General features: G+C 39.6%; 1 protein-coding gene across 10 annotated transcripts in view; it reads left to right on the top strand.

Annotated features, from left to right (window-relative positions):
- The window catches only part of GRIA2 (glutamate ionotropic receptor AMPA type subunit 2), a 155062-nt gene that overhangs the window by 91001 nt on the left and 42813 nt on the right, over positions 1 to 21248 (top strand). For all 10 annotated transcript variants that reach the window (XR_016440761.1, XM_090036304.1, XM_090036297.1 and 7 more), the window contains exons 5-6: positions 559 to 612; positions 5014 to 5175. Coding sequence is in view for 9 of the 10 variants with exons in the window: in XM_090036304.1 (XP_089892430.1) it covers positions 559 to 612; positions 5014 to 5175 (216 nt within the window). In the remaining variant the exon portion in view is untranslated. The remainder of the gene's footprint in view (positions 1 to 558; positions 613 to 5013; positions 5176 to 21248) is intronic.

Below are 21248 nucleotides of genomic sequence, written 5' to 3'. Positions count from 1 at the left end.
GCTGATCGCAGCTCTGCCTTGGCTCTGGCCCATGCTGTCATTACTGCAAGATCCCAGCCCCAGCCCTGGAGCAGCTTCCTGCCCAGCCATGAGCCCTGCCAGCACCTCTTGGGCTGGTCTCCATGGAGGCCCTGGCCCCACACTGTTATGGCCCTGTCAATCCGGTGGCCTCCATGGAAACCGACTGGAGTGACATGGTCAGGAACTGCTGGAAAATGGAGTCCATCATAGGCCTGATCCAGCCCATGGGTCAGGTTTTGCCTGCTTCTGGTGTAGCCTGACCCTTGACTGGGAGCCTAGAAGGACCGTCTAATCCTTTAAAGTACCATGTACCTTGGCATACCTTGGAATGTTATCTTTAGTGGAGCTAATTTATACCAGCTGAGGATCTGGACATTTGTAGGAAATGGAAGCCCATACTCCAAACAACCTCAATATGGATGACTAAAACTCCATGGATAGAATTTAAATCTGATCATATGTATTAGTTTTGAGTGTAAACTCATGTAGTATTTGTATGTTTCCAATTAACCAGGAGCTGTCTCTTCTCTTTTGTAGGTTATTACAATTGGTAAGCACGTAAAAGGTTACCATTACATCATTGCGAATCTGGTAAGTGATTTTCATATCATTAAGTTCCTCAATTTATCTGTGACCAATTTATATACTGTTGTGTCAACATTCTCTATTAGCTTAAATAGCTCTTCATCCTTTCCTTTGTTTATCTGCCAAACTATGTATAGAAAACAGAGATGTAGTAAGCCATGTTAGTCTGAAGTTAAGTAGATGATGGAGTAGATTTGCACCTTATAGACTAAACAAAGTATATATTTATATACTTCTACATAGCTATCATGATGAGAATGGACAACTTACCTCACATGATGAGAATGGAAAACCTACCTTACAAGAGGCGCTTGGCTTGTCTCATCTACTACAGTGAAGGCAGAGAGGGACCGTGATTGTTTTCTGAACATCTGCTGAAGCAAGCTCCTGTCTATGAATGCTTGTCCTTCTTCAGATGTATAGAAAACAATCATGCTTCTTCTCTGCCTTTGCTGTAGTAGATGAACCAGGCCAAGCTCTTTTATTTTCTTCTAGTAAAGACAGGAACAGGTTGTCCATTCTCCTCATCATGTTGTAGTCATTCTCTGCACCTGCTCCAGTTTGAATTACTCTTTCTTGAACATGGGGAGTTGAACATTATAATTATTTGTGTTGCTAAGAGGCAGAGTTCAGCAACCCCTGGAAACCATTTCAAGGTTATTAGTATTATAACTGCTATTTTTCATTTCTTAAGATGAATGGCCAGATTCTCACTGGGGTACATAAATCTTAAGCCTGTAATGCTTTGCTGATTTACACCAACTGATTAATGGACTCAAGGGCTTTGAAGAAAGGGTTTGAAAGTAAATCTAAAGGCAGTTAGTTACTTCACCCCTTAGTATGGGGCCAAAACAGAGTTTTGGGATGGGGTGGCTTTAAATTATTTTCATAGTATCATAGTTGTTAGGGCCTGGAAGGGACCTTACAGATCATCGAGTCCAGCCCCCCTGCATGTGGGCAGGAAAGACTGGATCAATATTGTTGCCTGATTTTCTGGTGGCTGTTTAGAAATAAGGTAAGTTACAGCAGATCTGTAATGGAGTCTAACTTACATTCTGTTCCCTATGATCATATAAGGGTTCTGTGAAGTCATGCTTACTTCCTATTCCTGACCTACCTCCTATAGGATTCATACTATTAGACCTTGACTCCATGCAGCGTCCAATGGCTAGGGAGACGATGGTCCAATTACCTATGGATCCAGTTGCTCATTAGCCAGAGCAGAGCAGGAAGTAAACACCAGCACACATTGCTCACAACAGCTTTATTCAGAATGGAGACAACTTTGGGCGAGTTCCCTCACCGACAAAATATGAGGAGTAGCTCTGAACAACAGTTCTTTCCAATATTTATACCTTGGTTCATACATATTAACATTTAACCTGCCTACAACCTTCCTTTTGTTCCACCCATTCCTCCTCCTGTCGCGAGCTCCACCTCTGTTTACTGTTTGCTTCCTTAGCATGGTATTGCTGACATATTTCATTCGTTTACATGCTTCTCTGCTAAGAGCGCATGCGTAAAACTTTTGACCCCTATCTTCTTTTGGTCATTCTGCAGTTTCTCTCTGGTTCTTGCTGGTTTTCTTGCTGACTTCTCCATCTCCAAGGCTGTATCTTTGCTTTTGTCTTTTGACACTAGTTGCTTAACACATCATGCACTTCGAACCCTACCCTTTTGTTAAGAATCTGCTTACTTAAGCATTTACTAAGTTAGTTGCTTTTAATATATCAGCTAGCCTTGTGACCACCAGCTTTTGCTGAGGTTACCTCTTAATATATAATCCAATCTTGTGACCAGCAGCTTTTTGATTAGGCACAGGAAAAAGCCTACATTCAGCTGCACACTCAGTACTTCCCAAAATTCATATCATTACCCTAACACATACCAGTGGAGGAAGATACTTGCATATGATTTGTTTTTCAGTGGACCCTTAATGTGATCTAGAATGATATAAAATGGCATTAGTTTAACAGTGACCCACCTATTTAAGATCTCTTGGAAAGCAGAGAAATGTGAAAATATGTTTAATAACATGAACTTCATTTTTAATTTTTTAAGAGTGAAAGAATCCACATACTGGGAAATGTGAAGAACTATAAAATGTTCATGTTTCATTTCAAATCACTTCTTGAGCTTAAGGACAGAAAATAAAAAAGTGGTACAGGTTCATTTCAGCATATTGATACTAATATGCATAAGGTTGAATGACTCCCGTAGTAATGCACATACCAGTAAGTAATGCTATCCTCAGTGAGCAGCAATATTATTATATGGTATGCAGTAGCTAAAATGCATTAGCATAGTAATTGTGACAGCTTTTGATCATAGTGGCTAGTGTTGCTGCATCTTTGTCTATTCATTATGAAAACATTCTGGGTGTACTTCAAGTTAAGTGTCTCAAATCAGGGTTTCAATTTAAATTAATTAGCATAGTTATTTATGTTGATCTGACACCAATGGATCATGAAAAGCAAAACAGATTTATTGAAGACAGATAACTGAATAATAAATAAATACATACTCGTACATCATCTTTTTTTATCAGGTGTGGTGAAGTTCTTCAGTGTTGACCTTAGAACTGGCCTTATTTCCACGGGCTCAGAGGGAGCAGGGTCAAATCTCACTCTACAAACTCCTGTTGAAATCAATAGACATTCTGCAAACACACACACAAGTGACAGTGTACAGAAGTTACTGAAATAATATTGAGGATTCGGGAAAGTGCTGAGGGATTGGGAGAAAGGAGATTGTAAGCAATATCCCCCATCCAGTGATTCTCCTGAGCTCAATAGGGAAAGAGAATGCACAGTGAATTTTGCAAGGTTCATCATCTTCCCTGTCTTCTCATGGTCTTCATAGGTTCATCCTTCTTCGATGGAACTCCTTAGGCTTGTCAAGGTTTGAAAAGCCAGGAAGGCCTGAAAGAATGGGGGCTGAGAGCTGTCACTGCCTAAGGCTTGTGGGCAGCTGTCAAGTTCCTAAGAATAAGAATGGGACTGATATTCTTTCTCTGTTAGAGACTCCCTTGTGAACTCTGAACAACTCCATGGGTTTTAGGGAGGCAGATCCATGTTAGGAGTTTCCTCAAGAAAGCAGTTAAGGAAAAATTAAATTGAAGGTAAACATCTATAAAATGAATTGAGGATTAATTTACGATTACAAAAATCATACCTGAAATGCATGTGGAATTCACTCAGAGTTCAGTTTATGAGAAATTAAAATATGTATGGAAGATATGGAAATTCACCAGTAATGTACCCAATCTACCATAACTCTGCTTTCTTCTAATACCTGTGGAATAGCAAATAGCATCCTTAGAAGGCAGAGAAAACTTATTCAAGACCTCATCCTCTTTTGTCTTTGTTACTATAACCTCCTCTTCTCTTTGTGATAGTCACATCACGCTAGTCTCCCCTGTTGGTCCATTCAAAGTGCAGCTGCTGAGACCATCCTCTGTTACTTGCCTGTCATTCTGGCCACCTCTTCGAATCCTTTCATTAGCTTTTTCATCCATATAAAGTCATTTACTTTCAGGTTCTTTCACAGCTCTGCCCCTCTCTGTGGCCTGCTCCAGGCTTTTCTTAGGTCAGAGTAAATAAATTTATAAAAGGAGCTATTGTTTTTCCAAATGAAATTAAGGACATGTCTGGTTGTACCAGATTCCAAGTAAACTGAAAGCCACCTCCCTGTAGATTACCTCCTTTATCAAAACTAATTTAACATGCCTCTTTGAATTTGAATAAGTGACATTTCATTGTCATCTATTTTCTCTTTTTATATATTCCTTACATGTGAAGCAGAGAAACATTCAGTTTCATGTATTAGTGGAGACCTGTCGTCATTAATCTGTCAATGGATTTGTCTCTAATAATATCTTTAAATGATTTGACTCTTCCAGTAGGTTAGAAGAGCTTTTATTCTATGAGATAATAAGAAAGTTGAAGTCACCAAAATTTCTTTGTTCCAGGGTGGGTTGTAAGAGTCTTCTCACATCTGGTCTGCAATGGTATCTACAGTAAGAAAGTAACTTGGCATGCTCACTGTCCCTGCTCAGATGTACGTAATCGCTTGTCATGATAATGAGGCAGGATACCCATACGAGTACTCCCACTGAAAGAAATAAGATTGCAAACAAGTGTTCACTATTACAAAGATCTTTCACTTCAGCACATTAGTAAGTGGAAATGTCAAGAAAGCAACATGATCACTTCCCAGCATTTCCAGGCATAGCTGGCCCACAACACTGGAGATAAGAGTCCAAGATTTAAATTGAAAACCCTATGTGAGGAAAATGTTGGCCTACATTTCTGCAGTAAAAATGGTATGGTGACTTTTTACTTGTATGTAATATTGACAATAGTGATAATAGTGCTGAAAAATGGCATAAATGTTTTCTGTGCCCAGGGATTTACTGATGGAGATCTATCAAAAATTCAGTTTGGAGGAGCTAACGTCTCAGGATTTCAGATAGTAGACTATGATGATCCCTTGGTGTCAAAATTTATACAGCGCTGGTCAACTTTAGAGGAAAAAGAATATCCAGGAGCTCACACCAGTACAATTAAGGTATGTTTTTAATTTGTATTTATTGTAACTGATGAAGGAAATTAAGCAAGAGGCTGGGGAAGAAGACAAGAGCCAGAGGAAGTCCTGTGCCAACACAATTTTATGTTATCCCAGACTACTTTTAGCATCCCTACCACGTAGCTGGTTGAAATCCTGTGCTGTCATACGTCTGAAACATTTTTTTTTAATACCATTCTATTTTTGTGCCTGGCAATTTATTGTGCAATTGTTTGATGTGATCATTTCTTATATAGGCACTGACATTTGCTGGTTTTATGTATGTTTTAAATTTTAAACTTTCTTCCTTAAATCACACATGTGCGCTCAGAAACACACAGGACCGCACACTTGCATAAACCTTTCTGATGTAACAAAGTTTTCTTGCTTCAGATTTTGTGCTAAAATTATATGAAATATATGCAAGATACAGCACTGTATGAAAGAGAGGTGTGGTCTCATTTCAGTCCTGAGTGACCCACTGTGTGACATTGGGATGGCATTTAACTTCAGTCTTATTTTCTCCTCTGGGGAAAACTGAAATAACATTTTCTTACTTTCCAGGGCAATTAAGAGGATCAAGTAATGCTTGTAAGGCATATTGACAATAGTGCAGTATTAATACTAGCACTGTAGAGAGATCCAGCACAATTAAAGCAAATAACTAGAAGCAGTAAGAACAATGTATGTTAGTACAAAAGATGTTTCCGTTAATAGCACATTATAACAGCATTTTCTGTGTTTTAAATTTTAATGTAAGAACCATTTCTGTATAGCAGTTAACTAGATAAGACTTGTCAGCAGGTCAGTGAATTGCAATACACAAAACAAAAAATAGAGCACCAACCTTAATATAAAGGGCGAACAATGTACCATGTTTCATATTTATGACAGCTTGCTTGGGGGTACTCAGCTGGATGCATTATTGTACTGTGATTAGTTTTGGGTATGGGTTTAAAAACTTATTGCAGGGGAATTTCTTAATTTCATTTCATGACAGAACAAGCTTGAGGCTATATCATGTCCTCAATTCACATATGTAGATTTCACTGGTGCATTCAGTGGAAGTATGATTATACTGTGAATGATAAATTTAATCCATACATCCTTCTTTTCTGAGCTCTTCTTTGATTTTGGCACCTTTGCTCATGTTGATGTCCCTTATTCCATAAGGTAGTCACACTGATGTCAGTTGTAGTTTGTTAAGCACCTCTTATAATGAGGGACGGAAGGAATTCAGAGATGATTTGACTGCAGCCTTTAAATATAACATTTACACAGGGAGATGAGATCTGATGTTAATAAGCTCTTTACTTTACCAAACATAAGGCCAGAAGTTAGAGTGTTAAGTCAGCAGAGTTGAACTGGAAATTGGATGCCAGTGTTTTGAAATGAGAATAATTAATCATTGGAATATATTGCCAAGGTATATAGTAAATTTATAAGTCATTTAGAGTACAGGTGAAATTACATGGCCTGTGTTATGCAGGAAGTCAGATTTTGTAATAAAATGGTTCTTTGTAGATTTGAAATCTGCCAGTTTATGATGTAGATGTCTTCTAACACTTCCAAAATTATTTGTTTTTCTGCAATATTTACCTCATGGATTGCCATGGATTAAAGACGTGAGAAGGAATTGCTGTCTTGTGTGGAAGCAAAATCATCTGCTCTTGAGCATTCCACACTATTTATTAGGGAAAAAAATTAACATTAATGATGAAATTTAATTTAACTTTACAATCAGTCCTGGATCTGACATGGTTGGTGTAATATTCAAACAATGGCTGGCTAAGATATATATCAAATTTATAAAAACAAATTTAACAGGCAGCAATATATTAAAACATCACAATGCTGCATCTAATAGCAGGTGTACTTGGGAGATTTTGGAGGCATCCACGTCCACTTTTCTTGAGCCAAAATGCCTTTATATCTAACACTGCACTCTTTTGTTGGAGTTTTTTTTTCAATCACTTCTCACATAGTTCTGTTCTTTCCCAGCTCCAAAAGAGATAGGGGTAGAATGCATTGTATCCCCTCCTCCTAGGTAAGATAAATATTCAATCAAAATTGTCAAGATAAGCTTCCAGGCTAACCTTTGAAATTCTGTATCAAATGGACTCAAGAGGCAATACAAGTTTTGCATTATGGATATGTAAATGAAAAGAGGTGACACCTTTCTGGCTAATCACTGCAGATTCCATGTGCTTGGAGGCCATGGTTCTCTTATCTTCTGTTTGTCTAACATCCAAATGGAATTGTAAAAGGGTCATTTTACAGGATGATATGAAATGCAATGTAATGTGACTGATATAACTTGACAACACAGCAGCAGGGTATAACCTGGAGAATGGAAATTAACATATACTTGTGAAAAAATGCATGTACAAAGGAGCATGCTTTTCATAAAGATTCTTGACATGTAATGTAAGGGTCACCCTCAACACAAATGAATCACTTCTTTAAATACCACTTTATACCATTTCTTAATAGTTTTAAAGCAATTATGGACTGGAGTACATTACAGCATAAATAACATAGGACTGGGCAGCCATGACCTTGTAACAGAGCCTGAATTCCTTGTAAAAAAGCCTCTGTCTTTAAGGATAGAGTTTTTTATATCTTATGATAACTTATATAATCTGCCATAATTTTAGCTGACTTTTATTTTTCATACAGAATTGGATCATATGGCTTATTGATATTGGACTGCTTTTTTCAGGCTTCCACTGACCAGAGAGCATGGCTATTTTTTTTTGTCATTCAGGAAAAGCAAATGCGTTACTTATATAAAGTAATATGAATACCTTATTATTTATTTGAAGTGCCTACAACTGTTGGCACTGGATTTGGACCTAGCCCCTATACTTTTGTTCTGGGCCAGCACAACTCTCAGACTGACCACAACACCTGGCAGTTGATAATAGGTGAGTTTATTGATACAGAATAAGAACAAAAAAATCAATACGAACAATGAAGCAATTCTATATCTACCAATCCCAGGGCTGTCATCGGAGTCAAAGTACATCTGGTCAGGATGCAGGCTCCATTCTGAGGCTCTTTCTCTTAGGTGTCAGCAGTCTGGAGTTAGTATGCTGAGGCCCACAGGCCCCCTCCAGTGGGGTGCATGACATGGGCTGTTGGTATGTGCCCTATGTTCATGGTGGCCTCAGGGACCCTTCCTGGGGCAGGGAGACAGGGACAGGGATGGGGACAGGGACCCCTGTCAGGGAGCAAGATGAGAAGGGGCAGGAAAGAAGAGAAGGAGGGATGAGACAAAGGAACTGGGAGGGACTCTTTGTTTATCTCAAGTCTCTGCTTTTGTATTCTCCTTCTCCCTTGACGACTCCTGATGACTCTTTATTTGTGGCTATCTCTGGTCGGTTTTCTTTCTGTGGTCACATATCCACATAGCTTTTTGGGTCTTCTCTTAATTTGATTGGTTTCCTCAAAACTAGGACTTGGGTCCCCCTTCCTCCCCCCCCCCGGGGCCTTGTAGCTGGTGTCACTTATCTCATATTATGGGACAGTATGGTACATACTTCCTTGGTTCCCAGGCTTCATGTCCTTGTTGTGTTAGACAACTTGTCTGCCTTGAAGGCTGTAATCTCATGTTATGGCATGCCCCCCCTCCCCCAATTCTCAGGCTGTGTCCATCCGTTGGCCTTGTTGTGCGAGAGAGCCAGCCTGTCTGCTTCCAGGGGCTATATGGAACCCTATGTGTGAAACACAGGCTTTTACAAATTAGTTAACCTCTGCTGCCCATCTTGAACCCTTATAATGCATGTATCTATACCTATAAGCCAATTCCCAAGAAACAGACCTTTAAATACCACTTTCAAGCCAACACCAAGCTGGAAAATTTGTTCTTTACAAGCCGTTGTGCACAAATACCCTTCTTCAGGCATAAGGGGAGTCACCTCCTTTCCTGAAGGTAGGTGTTTGTGCCAGAAAGCTTATAAAGAACAATTTTTCCAACTATTTAGTTGGTCTAATAAAAAATATTACATTTACCCAAAGATGTTTGCCTTGTTTGCCTATGTCCTTAGACTAACACGGCTACAATCAACAACCCTGTAACATGCTGAGAATTTGGATACATATGCTATGGATACATATGTAGCAAATTAGGTCCACATCAGATATATAAAAAAACAATTGTCAACAGCTGAGGCATTTTGTGTGCCTTCTTTTTAAACCTTCATAGGTTTAGAATTTCAAGCTTTTATTTATAACTCTTAAACAGTTTTTAAAAATGAAAGCACATATATATCACCAAAGTGCTATGATTCCAGGACCGAGAGCTTTCAGAAATGTACCAAATAATGTAAAGCTTTTGATAAACTGGAAGAAGTGAGAACACTAACCCCCATCCAATCATGTAATACAGCTCTGCCAATATAATTATAGTATTGGTTGCTATATTCAAAGACATGCTTTCACAGAGGTTATGTAGAATAATTTATTTATTTCTGCAAGCTAAAATAAAGGAATGAATCATTTCTCAACACTGAGGAGCAAAAGAGAACAGAAAGTAATTTTTCAAAGTACACATTTAGAACATGCAACCTACATGTAATCCAGTAAGGATAAATCAATCTACAATTTAAAAGTTAGGCAACTCTGCCATTTGGGGCATATTTTTTTTGTCTAAATTAGGTTTTACAGTTTTACAACACCAGACTTCTTATAAAAAGGGTTACAAAAATGCTATTCTTTTCTACCTTCCTTGCTTTTAATGGAAAAAGAAGATTGATTAGGTTTGAAATCAAATAATTCCACAGAGACTACAGACTACAGTTATTTAGGGTGAGATTATACATTAAAATTAGATTATTTTAAGAACACTTAAAACTGGAATGATCACCCATTAGGGCTCATTAACACATGCTAAATTCTCTTTCAGCATTTTAAAATTACACCAGTTCACGCAAGAATTTTCTTTGAGCTATGCATCTACATGTGCATTAAAGCACTGTAGTTACTGCAAATTAAGCTTAGTACCTGTACAGGTACTAAATCAATGTGCAGTAAGTGGCACTACTGCACAGTAAATAGGACTGGTGCATGCCTTTTTAGTGATGCTAATGTACAGTAGACTAATTCTAGTTCACACTAGTACAGCAGCATATTTTTTGCCATGATATGCTAATGCACAGTAGAATTAGTCTACCTCACATTTAGTGCCTCATGTAGATGCACCCAGCATGAGTTAAATTAACTTCTGGATATTTACCTGAGATAAAACCACCAATATGCAGTCCTCCAGTATCCCAGGAGGCATTGCTCCCAGGTGGACTATCATCCAGGGCTCTACAGTGCTGAACTGACAGCTGGGAACAGATGGGCAACAGGTGGGTAGGGATTGGGTGAGTTAGGAGGGAAGGAAAAGGGGTGAAAGAGGGGAGGGATTGCTAGGGGTTACAGAACATGGGGAAGTAGTGAGGAGGAAAGAAGGAGGGTGGGTTGGAAGCTGCTGGGGTGCTGTCCCCTCTGCCCCCCAAATTGCTTCCCAACCCTAAGATCACTACCTTTACCCCCCCCAAACACTCCTCTGCAGTCTCAGTCACCCCTTTTGCCCCTCGTTGGCCCTTCTACACCTGGATCACTGCCTTGCTGTACCAATTAACCTAAGAGTGGAAGAGGTTCCAGTAAGGGTGTTATCTCTCCCTGCCTGCTTCTGGAGTGCCTGCAGATCATGTTGTTACTATGCACCCACACCTATCTCCCCCAGGCCCTGAGACTGAAGAAGAGGTTGGGGGGGAGAGACAGGAGCTGCCAGGCAGCTGTGGGCACCAGTGGGGGCTGGATCTAGCCATAGTTCTCTGGCTGACTGGGTGGCAGGGCAGGGATACAGGGGTGGAGGGGCCAATTGTGGAGTAGTTAGGGGATCTGGGAGCTGATGGAGGTCAGTGGGGTTATATGGGAAACAATAGTAGCCGTTCAAGAGGCATGGAAGGCCTTTCCTTTTCCTCCTCCCCTACCTATACTGTGGCTAGAGAATGGGTGAGCAGCACAGGCATAGAATAGCCCCTAGCTTACCAGCAAGAGGTCTGAGCAGAGTGTATTTGAGAGGGTATTAACTCTGAGTGTGTGACTGATCATTAGCACTAATTAACCTTAACACAAACTAACATTTCTTAGAATTAGCATGTGTTAGCTCTAATGTGTAATTGCACCCTGATACACCTGAATTATTAAATATTAAGATTTATTACCTTATTTAATAAGAAAGAAAGAAAGAAAGATTTCAGGACACATTTTAAATGTGAGCCTGCGGTTTTTGTTTTTATGAGTTTCTTGACCTCCATTTCATCTAGCTGTTACTTTGCTTTGCTACTCAGATTTCTGTTCATTAAACACCTCATGCACATCTGACAGTTAGTGGCCTTCTTACCTGATTTCCCTGTGCAAATTCTGCTCGGACCTATAAATGTTTTAACAATATAGGCAAAACCAAAGCAACCCGTCCAAGTACAGTGAATTGCAAATACCAAACTGTTAACATTATTTTAACAGATTATGACTCCTTTATAAACTATCATAAATCAGGTTTGTTTGTTTTTTGTTTTTGTTTTTAGTAGAAAATTAATTAAAACATTTAATTCCTTAGCTGTAAAAAGCCTTGGTAAATGAAGGCAGGACCCATAGATATGGTGTGAGGGGGAAAAAGGGTTGAATAATAATCCAGACCCATCAATGATAAAATTTTAACTACAGTGAATAGGTCTTTGACTATTAATTTTAATGAAAAAAGAATGGTAATTGGGGAATAAATAAAGGGACATAATACATTTGCTGAAACCATGTAATGACTAATGACTAAAAGATATGCTTTAATACTAATAATAATATTATTATACTAATAATCTTCTTTATTTTTCCTCGGGGAAGAGGTATATGGTTCAGAGAAGAGCAGATGTTTATTTGTTGGTGGCATTTAATAGGATAATAATAAGTAAAAATTGTATATCCTAATGTATTTTTCTTTCACAGTAGATAGAAACAGTGTATCACATAATAATAACAATGATGATGGTGAAGGAAGCTGATAAGAGAGACTTTTAAACTGGTAATTTGTTTCCTGTGGTAATGCTTGTAAAAATAAAAAAAACAAACATTAGTTTTGGGGCATTTCTAATCTTTAAGTATTTGCTTGTCAAATAGTTATGTAACCAACCTTCCATCTCTAAAACTAGAAGCCTTTCTAAACAGAAGGAAATTTAAATTCCTTTTTCCCATTGGAGAAGAATTTCTTAATATTTTTTATATGTTTGATATTTCTTGTGTATGTCTCTTGTATCAAATTATCTTTTTCAGTACCGAACAATCAGATTTTATTATTTACATAACTATTTCATTTATACCATAATATACACATCAGTGCTTTTACATCTATTTTGTGTGTCAATGTTAGAGAAGAATTTTGTTTGTTTTCACATTTTCACATTTCATTTTCATCCTCTACTACATTTTTCCTGGTGTTGTTGCTATTGCAATAGTAGACTGAATTGTTCTGGTTGGCTTCTTGTCAGCAGTTTAGTTTAATGCTGTTTGTAAAGAACAATAAACAGTTCTATCACATAGTCTATTTCCATTTGTCCAAATGTTGCATGAGGAACATTTTATGCCTTCATGTAATACAGATCCAAAAGGTAGATGCTCTCTGATTTACAATAAATCAGTCGTGAATTTATCAGCTGCAGCATTGTTGTTGTTTTTCAAGAGTGCATTGTATTTATATGTGGGTGTAGCAGGGCACTCAGGTGCCTGCTACTTGAAAAGCAGTAGTATGGGCTCAGGTGCTGGTTGCTAGGGGCAACCAGGAGGAGCTAAGGGCCCACACCTGGTGAGTCAGCCGACTGGAAGGGGCCAGGCTGACTACAATAAGACCCAGACTGGAGGCTGTGATGGCTCTTGCTCTGCTAGCAGCCAGGAAGAAGGAGGACTGCCTGACTAAGGGAAAGAGAGTGGCCCTGAATGTGGGAAAGAGAATAAGTCCTGAATGTACCTGCCGCTAGTTACACAGGTGAGGTGGGTGGTGTGGTTTGGAGAACATTCAGCCATGAGGTTTAGCTTTCTGTTATAGCCCAGGGATTTGTGTTATTGTTTTTTGTTGTTGTTGTTACACGGAGGACCGGGTGAGGCTATTAGGGGTTGGAGGAGGCCTTATAGGGACTCCACGGTGGCCTGGGGACCCTGGTGCCAGAGAGGGCACAACATTCAGGGGTGCATTGACCCCAGCCCTGAGAAGGGGAGCAGAGGATTGGGAGGGGGCCAGGTAAGGCTGAGGCTGCCTGAGCCCTAAGTCATGAAGCCCCATAGTGGGCTGTTGTGAGAAGCCCCAGAAAGGGGGCGGAGATTGTGGACGAGTGCCAGGGAGCATGGTTGCGAGGCAAGCCAGCAGCACCAGTGGGGCACAAGAGACTGAAGTTGACCAAACAGGGTCTGGTACATCTGTGAGGCTTGGGGCATTGTACAGGGGTGGTTGGAGCCATGCATAGTCCCTAAAGCTGGGGTCCACCAAGCCACCCAAGACCGAACAAAGACTGAGATACATCAGAGCACCGTGTCAGAGAGGACAAAGGGCAGTCTCCCTTATACATTATTGACATCAAAGACGTGGTGGGCCAGATGTGAGGGTGCTTTAGTACCACATTGGCATGGTAGGGGGCGCTAGGGGAGATCACGGCCACCCCTAAGACCCCATGCTGTTACAGTGGGTGTAAGATTACTATAATAATTTCATTCATTTTGCTATAGTAAATGTTTTCCAACTGTGATGTCATGCCTTGGGAGTATAAAATATTTGCAGTGTAACATAAAGATCCCAGATTTCAATCCCATAAATTACTATAAATGATTATTGTGATTTTTGTTTTTTTTTATATATCTTGTATATCATTTGTTTCTAGTGGTATGACCATGGAACTGAGAACTATGAGACTGTTATCGTATTTTTGGTTGTATTATTAACACATTTCATCATTCTGTGTTTCGGTTTCTTCACGTCTATGTCTGTAAAATATACTGTTGGAAAAGGGATCTAGAATGAAAAATTACATTTAAAACTTTTGCTTTAGTACTGCTAATGACTTATTTTAATACCTGATATTTGTTCTTGTTCATTGAGATGTATAAAGTGGTACCAATATTGTGATATTTGAGTATAGAAATATCTATTCAGTAGACTGCCAAGTTGTATTCTTGGATACTGACTATTCTCTATGAAAACAATATTAAACACTATCATCATCACATTAAGGCTGGATGGTTGAGATCCATCCTCCATGATAAATGAATGCTTGGGCAAAACACAAAATTGGACCCTGAGAAGCAAATATAAGTAGAGCATGGTTCCTAACATCTGCTTATAGGAAAAGTCTTAGTTGCTTCATTTGAGAGGAAGGCCAATGACTGAGAAACAGGAAAAAGAGAACCTGTCTGAGCTTATTAGAAAGTACTACGACTTTTATAGATTTAAAGAAAAGAAAAGGTCATTATGCTAATACAATCTGAGGTCCTGCATAACACAAACCATAGATCTTCACCAGGCAATTTCTGCTTTAAGTTCATGACTGGTAACAAATGTAAGACAGATGCCATCCTGTGTATACAGGCCTCACCTGGAGGATATCGTCTCTTGGGTAGGAACTGATCTGAAGATTACCAGGTTTAGACCTACCCGTTTAGATTTAATACTCTCCAAAAAAAAATTTAAATTATTGGGTGGCTGGGGTGGGAAGGAGGGGGTTGGCCTGTTCATTCTTGCTTTCCTTTTCTCTGCTAAACAGTCACAATCAACACTTCCTTATCTTGTTAAGTGACACATCTCAAATAATACAGAATCTCTCTGTTTTGCACAACCTTTCTGTATTAGCCTTTGCCCTTAACGATGTGAACATTTCAAAGCATGGTGTATGCCATTCACTTGGCTCAGAATCCTCCTCTTCTGCGGTGTTCTCTGTACATAGGGAACTATGTAAATAGAGAGTAATATTATTATTACAGCTGCTTTCAATGGTGCTACTGTAGCTTTAGATCAGCTAGAATTCTATTAAAAAAGAACGCTGTTATAATGAAAGTCAGTCTGAATCTAAACTTTTCCTTTCATTTAGCAGCTTTCATTAAGGATAGAGGAGTCTGTTCAGGCAACATAAGAATTGACCCAAATCTCTGACCATCTCCAAAATGGAAACATTTTTGATATTTGAAACCTTTCAGTTAAGGACATGTTTTGATTTGTATTCAGCTACTTTCTTCTGCTGCTTGGAACTTGGAGTAGAAATAATGACGTTCTGCCAGAAAGCAGCTTTCTGGATACTCTGAAATTAGTTGAAAGCAAGATCCCATGCAAATATTAAGAGTAGGTGACCTCAGTGTATAGGTCAGGGAAAACACATAAGCACTCAGCCCTTGGGGGACTTCTCTGAACTGCACCAAATTTCCTCAGGGTCTGAGTTTTTTGACTATCAAAAGCCAGGATGCACAGGTGTTTTGTGGTAGCTTCTCCATCCCCCAGCAAATATCCCCATAGCACCCTTGCACAAAGCCCTATTAAAGTTTGAATAGAGACCAGTATTTACATGGTAAGTTTCTTCATACAAAGAACAGCTATTCCCAAACATCCATGTGAACAAGCACCCATTCATGCTAATACTTGTACAGGCAAAATGAAAAAGAACATGATTATGGTCAAACCAAACAGCCATTTGGAATCTGAACAATGGTTGTGGGCACAATTTGTTAACAATTTAATCAGCCCTGTTATTTCTATTGAAAATAAAAATTTGCATTTTCAAACCTCTCATGTCAACATGCAGGTAAAAACATGAGATCTTGTCATTTTTCACAAGTTCACATATAGGAGTGTATTTTTGCCAGTTTAAAAGTAATGTGGGCCAGTGGAAACCTTTCAAGCTATAAGCCAAAACAAGGTTGGCTCTGTTTAGGGTGGCAAAAAAGGACTACCCAAAAAGTTCTAAACATAAGAGTAACAAACACGTTCTTTTCATTGAGTCTTCTTTCAAATTATTTCTAAGGTTCCTTGCACAGATTGAAAATTTATTTTAATTCATCTGTCAGGATAATGGGAGGAAAGTGTCTTTTAAATTTAACTTAGTTTTATTGAGTTACCATATTCTGTCTGCATAGTCCCCTGAGCATGGAGGTAGATATTAATTTTCTTTAGAAAGCTTTCTTAGCTTGTCTGTGGTTATGTGGGGGACTCAGAGGGCAGGATTTTAATCCATGTACAAGTGCACACAATCTGTTTGGCCCCCTCTTTTTTTTTTCCAAGTACCTACCTTAGTTTTAGTAAGCCCATGCATAGGTAGTAGATCACCCTTGTACTTTGCCTACCTCTTTTGTTCTTGAAGTCTGACAACATATTGAAATTACAAGAATCCTCCTTTTTTGGAGTTTTTTATATACTTCCAGACTTCTGTTGCTTACAGGACCCAGAGTACGGAGACTGAGACAGAAGGAAATCATAGCACATAGGTAGCCCATACAGTACAGCATACACATCAAGTTCATGATTGCAACAGCAAAGAAACCCAGTGGATCTATTCATTCTGCGGGAGTGATTAAAAGAAAAGCCTGATCTTTATTAAACTGCAGACCTGAGAAAATGGCAGAGCTTTCAAAATCAGAATGGCAGACTTACAACTCTTAGGGCAGGTACAGATATTACATTTTTACTGGTATAAGTGGTCAGAAACCAGTCTATACCCACAACAGAAAAGAAATTCAGCACATAAAACCAAGTTATTCCTCTAACTAAAGAGAAGTTTGGCATGCATAGATTGGTTTTAAAGTGGCAGAACCTGGCCTAAGGTTTGCCCCCCACACCAAAGGGCAAATGTGTGCTCTGTTCGCTACTGATCTGAACTACACTGCTTAAAGGAAACCACACAGGTTAGATCAATTCCACCTCGGGCTCTTTGAATATCTGAACCTAGTCATGGAATAAGAGGTTATGTTTCATGCCTGTTGACCTTGATCCTGTCTATTTAAGTTATATTATATGTCTTGCACTTAGCACCATACTTTCCAAGATTCCTAAAGGACCTGTCAGTTCAGTACTGGATTTTCTGAAGAGCTAATAGGATTTAGATATCCACCTCCTATTGACTTTAGTATTGTTTAGGTATTTGGTGTCTGGGGTATTTGGTGCCCTACTCCAGTGAAACAGACAACCTTATGTGAGAGATTTTGCTCACATAGGCTGTGTTCAGATGAGAGCAGCCATGTGGTATGTGGTGCTGCAGACACATCTGTTGTACCACATACCACACATACAACTGTTCTCCACACTGCAAGAGAGCAGTGTGGGTGGGTTTTGACCTCTGGATATCCAGGAGTCAAAAAAACCCTGCAAAAAAACAGAGCAATGCATGCAGGGTCAGCATGCACCATTCAAAATCGGAACCTAGCCACCTGTAGCCATCCTTCAGCTGAGCTCTGAGCAGCAGGGTCACCACTGCTGCAGCCCCAGGAGGCCCCCAGGACCCCAGGCAAGACTTCTGGGGTCAGTCCAGTGCTGGCCCTGGCCTCCCATACCCCACTTGGGTAACCACCCACACACCAGAGGGTGCATGGCATAGGCATTCCCTGGGAACAACTAGCAGTGGCAAAAGGTATCCTGCTGCTAGTTGTCTCCAGGGAACCAACCATGCATGCTCATGTGGATGCAGCTATAAGTATATATATGAAAGTATGCACTATCTAGACACTTTCCTCCTTTTGTAACGTGCTATGAGTTCCTTGGATGAAAAGCACATTATAAATATAAAGTACAAAATAATTCTGCATTTTTTGACAAGTGGAATATACCATTGCACAGTGTAGTGCTCCCTGATGAAATATAAATATCCAAACTCCAATGGGCAATTTTATTGAACATAAACATCAAGCTAAGGTAAAGCTGTAACATTTATTATCAAAGCAGCAGATGCTTATGCTTTTTGCAATGTTCTGTTAAAATTAATTTATGTCTAATTTAGCAAATGACTAAAAAATAATGTGAAAATATCTAGCATAGTGAAGTAAGCAAAAAGTCCATTCACGCAGGAGAAGCTTCAGATACAAAAAATGGCAATTCTACCACCTACTCTTTGTTTTACATATTTTCTTTTCATATGTGTGTTTGTATTTGAGCATGTTCCTTAAATTCAATATGAAACAATGACACTTTGGAGATTTGCTCCAGAGGTACAGCGAGCTCATTGAGCACGGGCGGGGGGGGGGCAGGATGGGGCATGGTGGAGGGAAGGGAACAGGCACAGGGGTCTTCTGACCACTGAAGACCTGGAGGAAGGGAAGAACATAGATGAGGGCTACAGCTACTGCTGTCATTGGTTTTATCATCTATGCTCTGGTGGCAGCATCCCTGTGGATGGGCTTCTTGGGAATTCACCCTGATGCATCATTCATTCCTTCACCCCTGCTATCCCCACTCCTCCCCCCACCCCACCCCATACTCCATACATATATATTTAGTGCATGGCTGCTTTGGTAAAGGCTCCTGGAGCGTGGGCAGGAGAGCACCATTCTGTTTGTCCACTTGCTTCACTATCCAACAGATACACTACTTGGTACAGTGGTATCCTACCCAATCTTTGATTGGGAAGTCCAGTCCCCAAAAGTTATACACATTTATACAGCTCCATCTTGATGCTAGTTCTCGTTTTTGCTTCAATAACATCTATTGGGAACCACTATTCAGAACTTCAGTCCCTTGGCGCTCATATGCCTTCTTCCTATTTCTAGTCTAAATGTATTTATGTTGGTATAGGCCCACTTATTCTTGTCCTTTCATTATCCTTTAGGTTTAATGGATTTTCTTTCTCCTTTGTGAATTTACAGCCCATGGATTTATGTAGAACAATCCAAGTTGCTCTTAGCATTCACTGTAGGCTTGTCTACAGAAGCACCCAACTGTGCCATTGTTACTGCACAGTCATTTAGTACTTGTTTAGCTAAAGCAAGTACTGAATGACTGCACAATGACTGCTGGTACTGCACAGTCCTAGTGCCATGTGGGTCATTCCAGACCATGCTATGCAGTAGCAATGAACTACTTTGTAGTAGCTTGTTGCTACTGTGCAGTACTGGCAGCATCACAGTTCATGCTCACTGATGCTACGTCACCATACCTCATTGCTACATCAGTGTAGCATAGATGTGCCCTGTCTTGGGTAAATCAAGCTCTTGAAGGTCATGTCTGTACTGCAAAACTATTGATTCAGGCAACAGAACTCTCAAACACACCATACTACTCTGTGCAGGCTACCTGCCTGACAACTGCTCACATCAATTTTAATGATGTCTGTCTTCTGCCTGGATGTCCTATCTTATGTTTATTCTTGTGTCCATTTCTGTATCTTTATTTACTTGATTTTCTGTTTTTCTCTGAATTAGAACCAGGTCTTAAAATTATAAGAATGTAAGAAGTGCCATCCTGCATCTAGCCCATCACCCTGTCTCTGACAGTGGCAAGTAGTGCATACTTTTGAAGACTATAAGAAAATGGGCGCTTATGGAACAAATCATCCCCTCTATCATGTGCCCCCTGCAGCCTCCTTCATTTGTTTTCCAAGAAGAAGACTCCCTATATATCCTTGTATAGAAGCCATTCCATACCCATAAATATCTTTGTCTTGTTTGGTACCATCTGTAGTTCTACTATATTCTTTTGAGATGAGTTGACCAACTGCACATAGTAATCAAGAGGTAAATATAATACTCATATTTATTGGCATAAGGATGGTTTTTGTTTTGTTTTCAATGCCTTTTTAATGATTCTTAGTGCTCTATTCACCTTTTCAACTGCTGCTGTAGATAGGCTGATGTTTTGAGAGAACTATCCACAGTGGATAATTGAAAAATGGCTAATTCACAGTTCATCAACTATCATATATAGAGTCTTTTCCACCCTTCCACCCAACTTCTGAGTTTAATCCTAGGGCATTAGTGGACCATGTGATGTAGTCTTCAGGTGTAGTCCATTTATCAGTGAGAGTCCTTTTCATGTGAGCCTAATGGTTGAACACCCTAAATTTTTCCTCGTAGCATCAGTCCTTGGAATATCTTAATTAATTTGTCATACCTTCACCCTCCTACTCCAAGGATGAGAAAACTTTCACTGAGATTACCCAAGCTTCCACTTCCAGCTTAGTCTATCCTTATCTCAATGCTTTGCTTATTCATACCAGGATCCCTTAGAGTATAAAATGTACATCTAGTACATTTGCTTGTCGCAGACAACAAAGCATCAGGGATAGTCCTTTCAATTTTCCTTAACAAGGACTCATCTGCCATAAGGCCTGTCTCTTCCTAGCACTGATGTAACTCTCAGGCTCTCTTCTATTTTTCTGCAGATCACACTGTCTCTTGTTTTGCTTCATAGATTTTATATATTAGACTCATTCTTCTTTGGCACCCCCTGCCTGTCGCCATGGTCCCTTCCTTTTCTTTTTGGGACTGACTGCCATACTTTTCTTATTTGCAACACCATATACTGTTCTGGACCTCTCTCTCTCTCTCTCTCTCTCTCTTCATTAAATGGGCCATGCCTATTGCTTAAATTTTTGTTTCTATACCTCTAGCTGATCCCTTCCCCTGCCTTGCTCTCAAGATCATGTTTCAAATCCTCATGTTGACTCCACTATTGTCACCATCTGAAAACTGGATTTTTTCTTGAATTCTATTAATCAACACATCATATAGATTCCACCAGGTGCTCCATCACCGATAATACATATACTGCAGCTCTTGCAGCTTGTCATCATTTTGTGTTCTTTAGATTTGTCCACTGGTGCCTCAGGAGTCATCATTGTCTTCTCTTTAAAATGAACAAATCCTTTAAGCTCCAGTCTGTCAGGTCCTTTTCCTGTTACCGGTCTTTGATTCCTGACCCATCTAGCCTCAAGTATTAGATAGACCCCCTTTTTCTGTATACTTACAGTTAGTGTATTTTCTTTGCTTTCTCTTGGAGTTAATAAGTGATCCCTGCACTGGTGGCACATTTGCTACCACGTTACATCTTTTGGTAATTAATAGTTGTACCTTGT

Source organism: Crocodylus siamensis, chromosome 2 (genome assembly GCF_052110815.1).
Source record: "Crocodylus siamensis isolate JL-2025a chromosome 2, ASM5211081v1, whole genome shotgun sequence".
Taxonomy (NCBI): Eukaryota; Metazoa; Chordata; order Crocodylia; family Crocodylidae; genus Crocodylus; species Crocodylus siamensis.
Note: the sequence above shows the minus strand (reverse complement) of the source record. Positions and strands in the feature narration are given on the sequence as shown.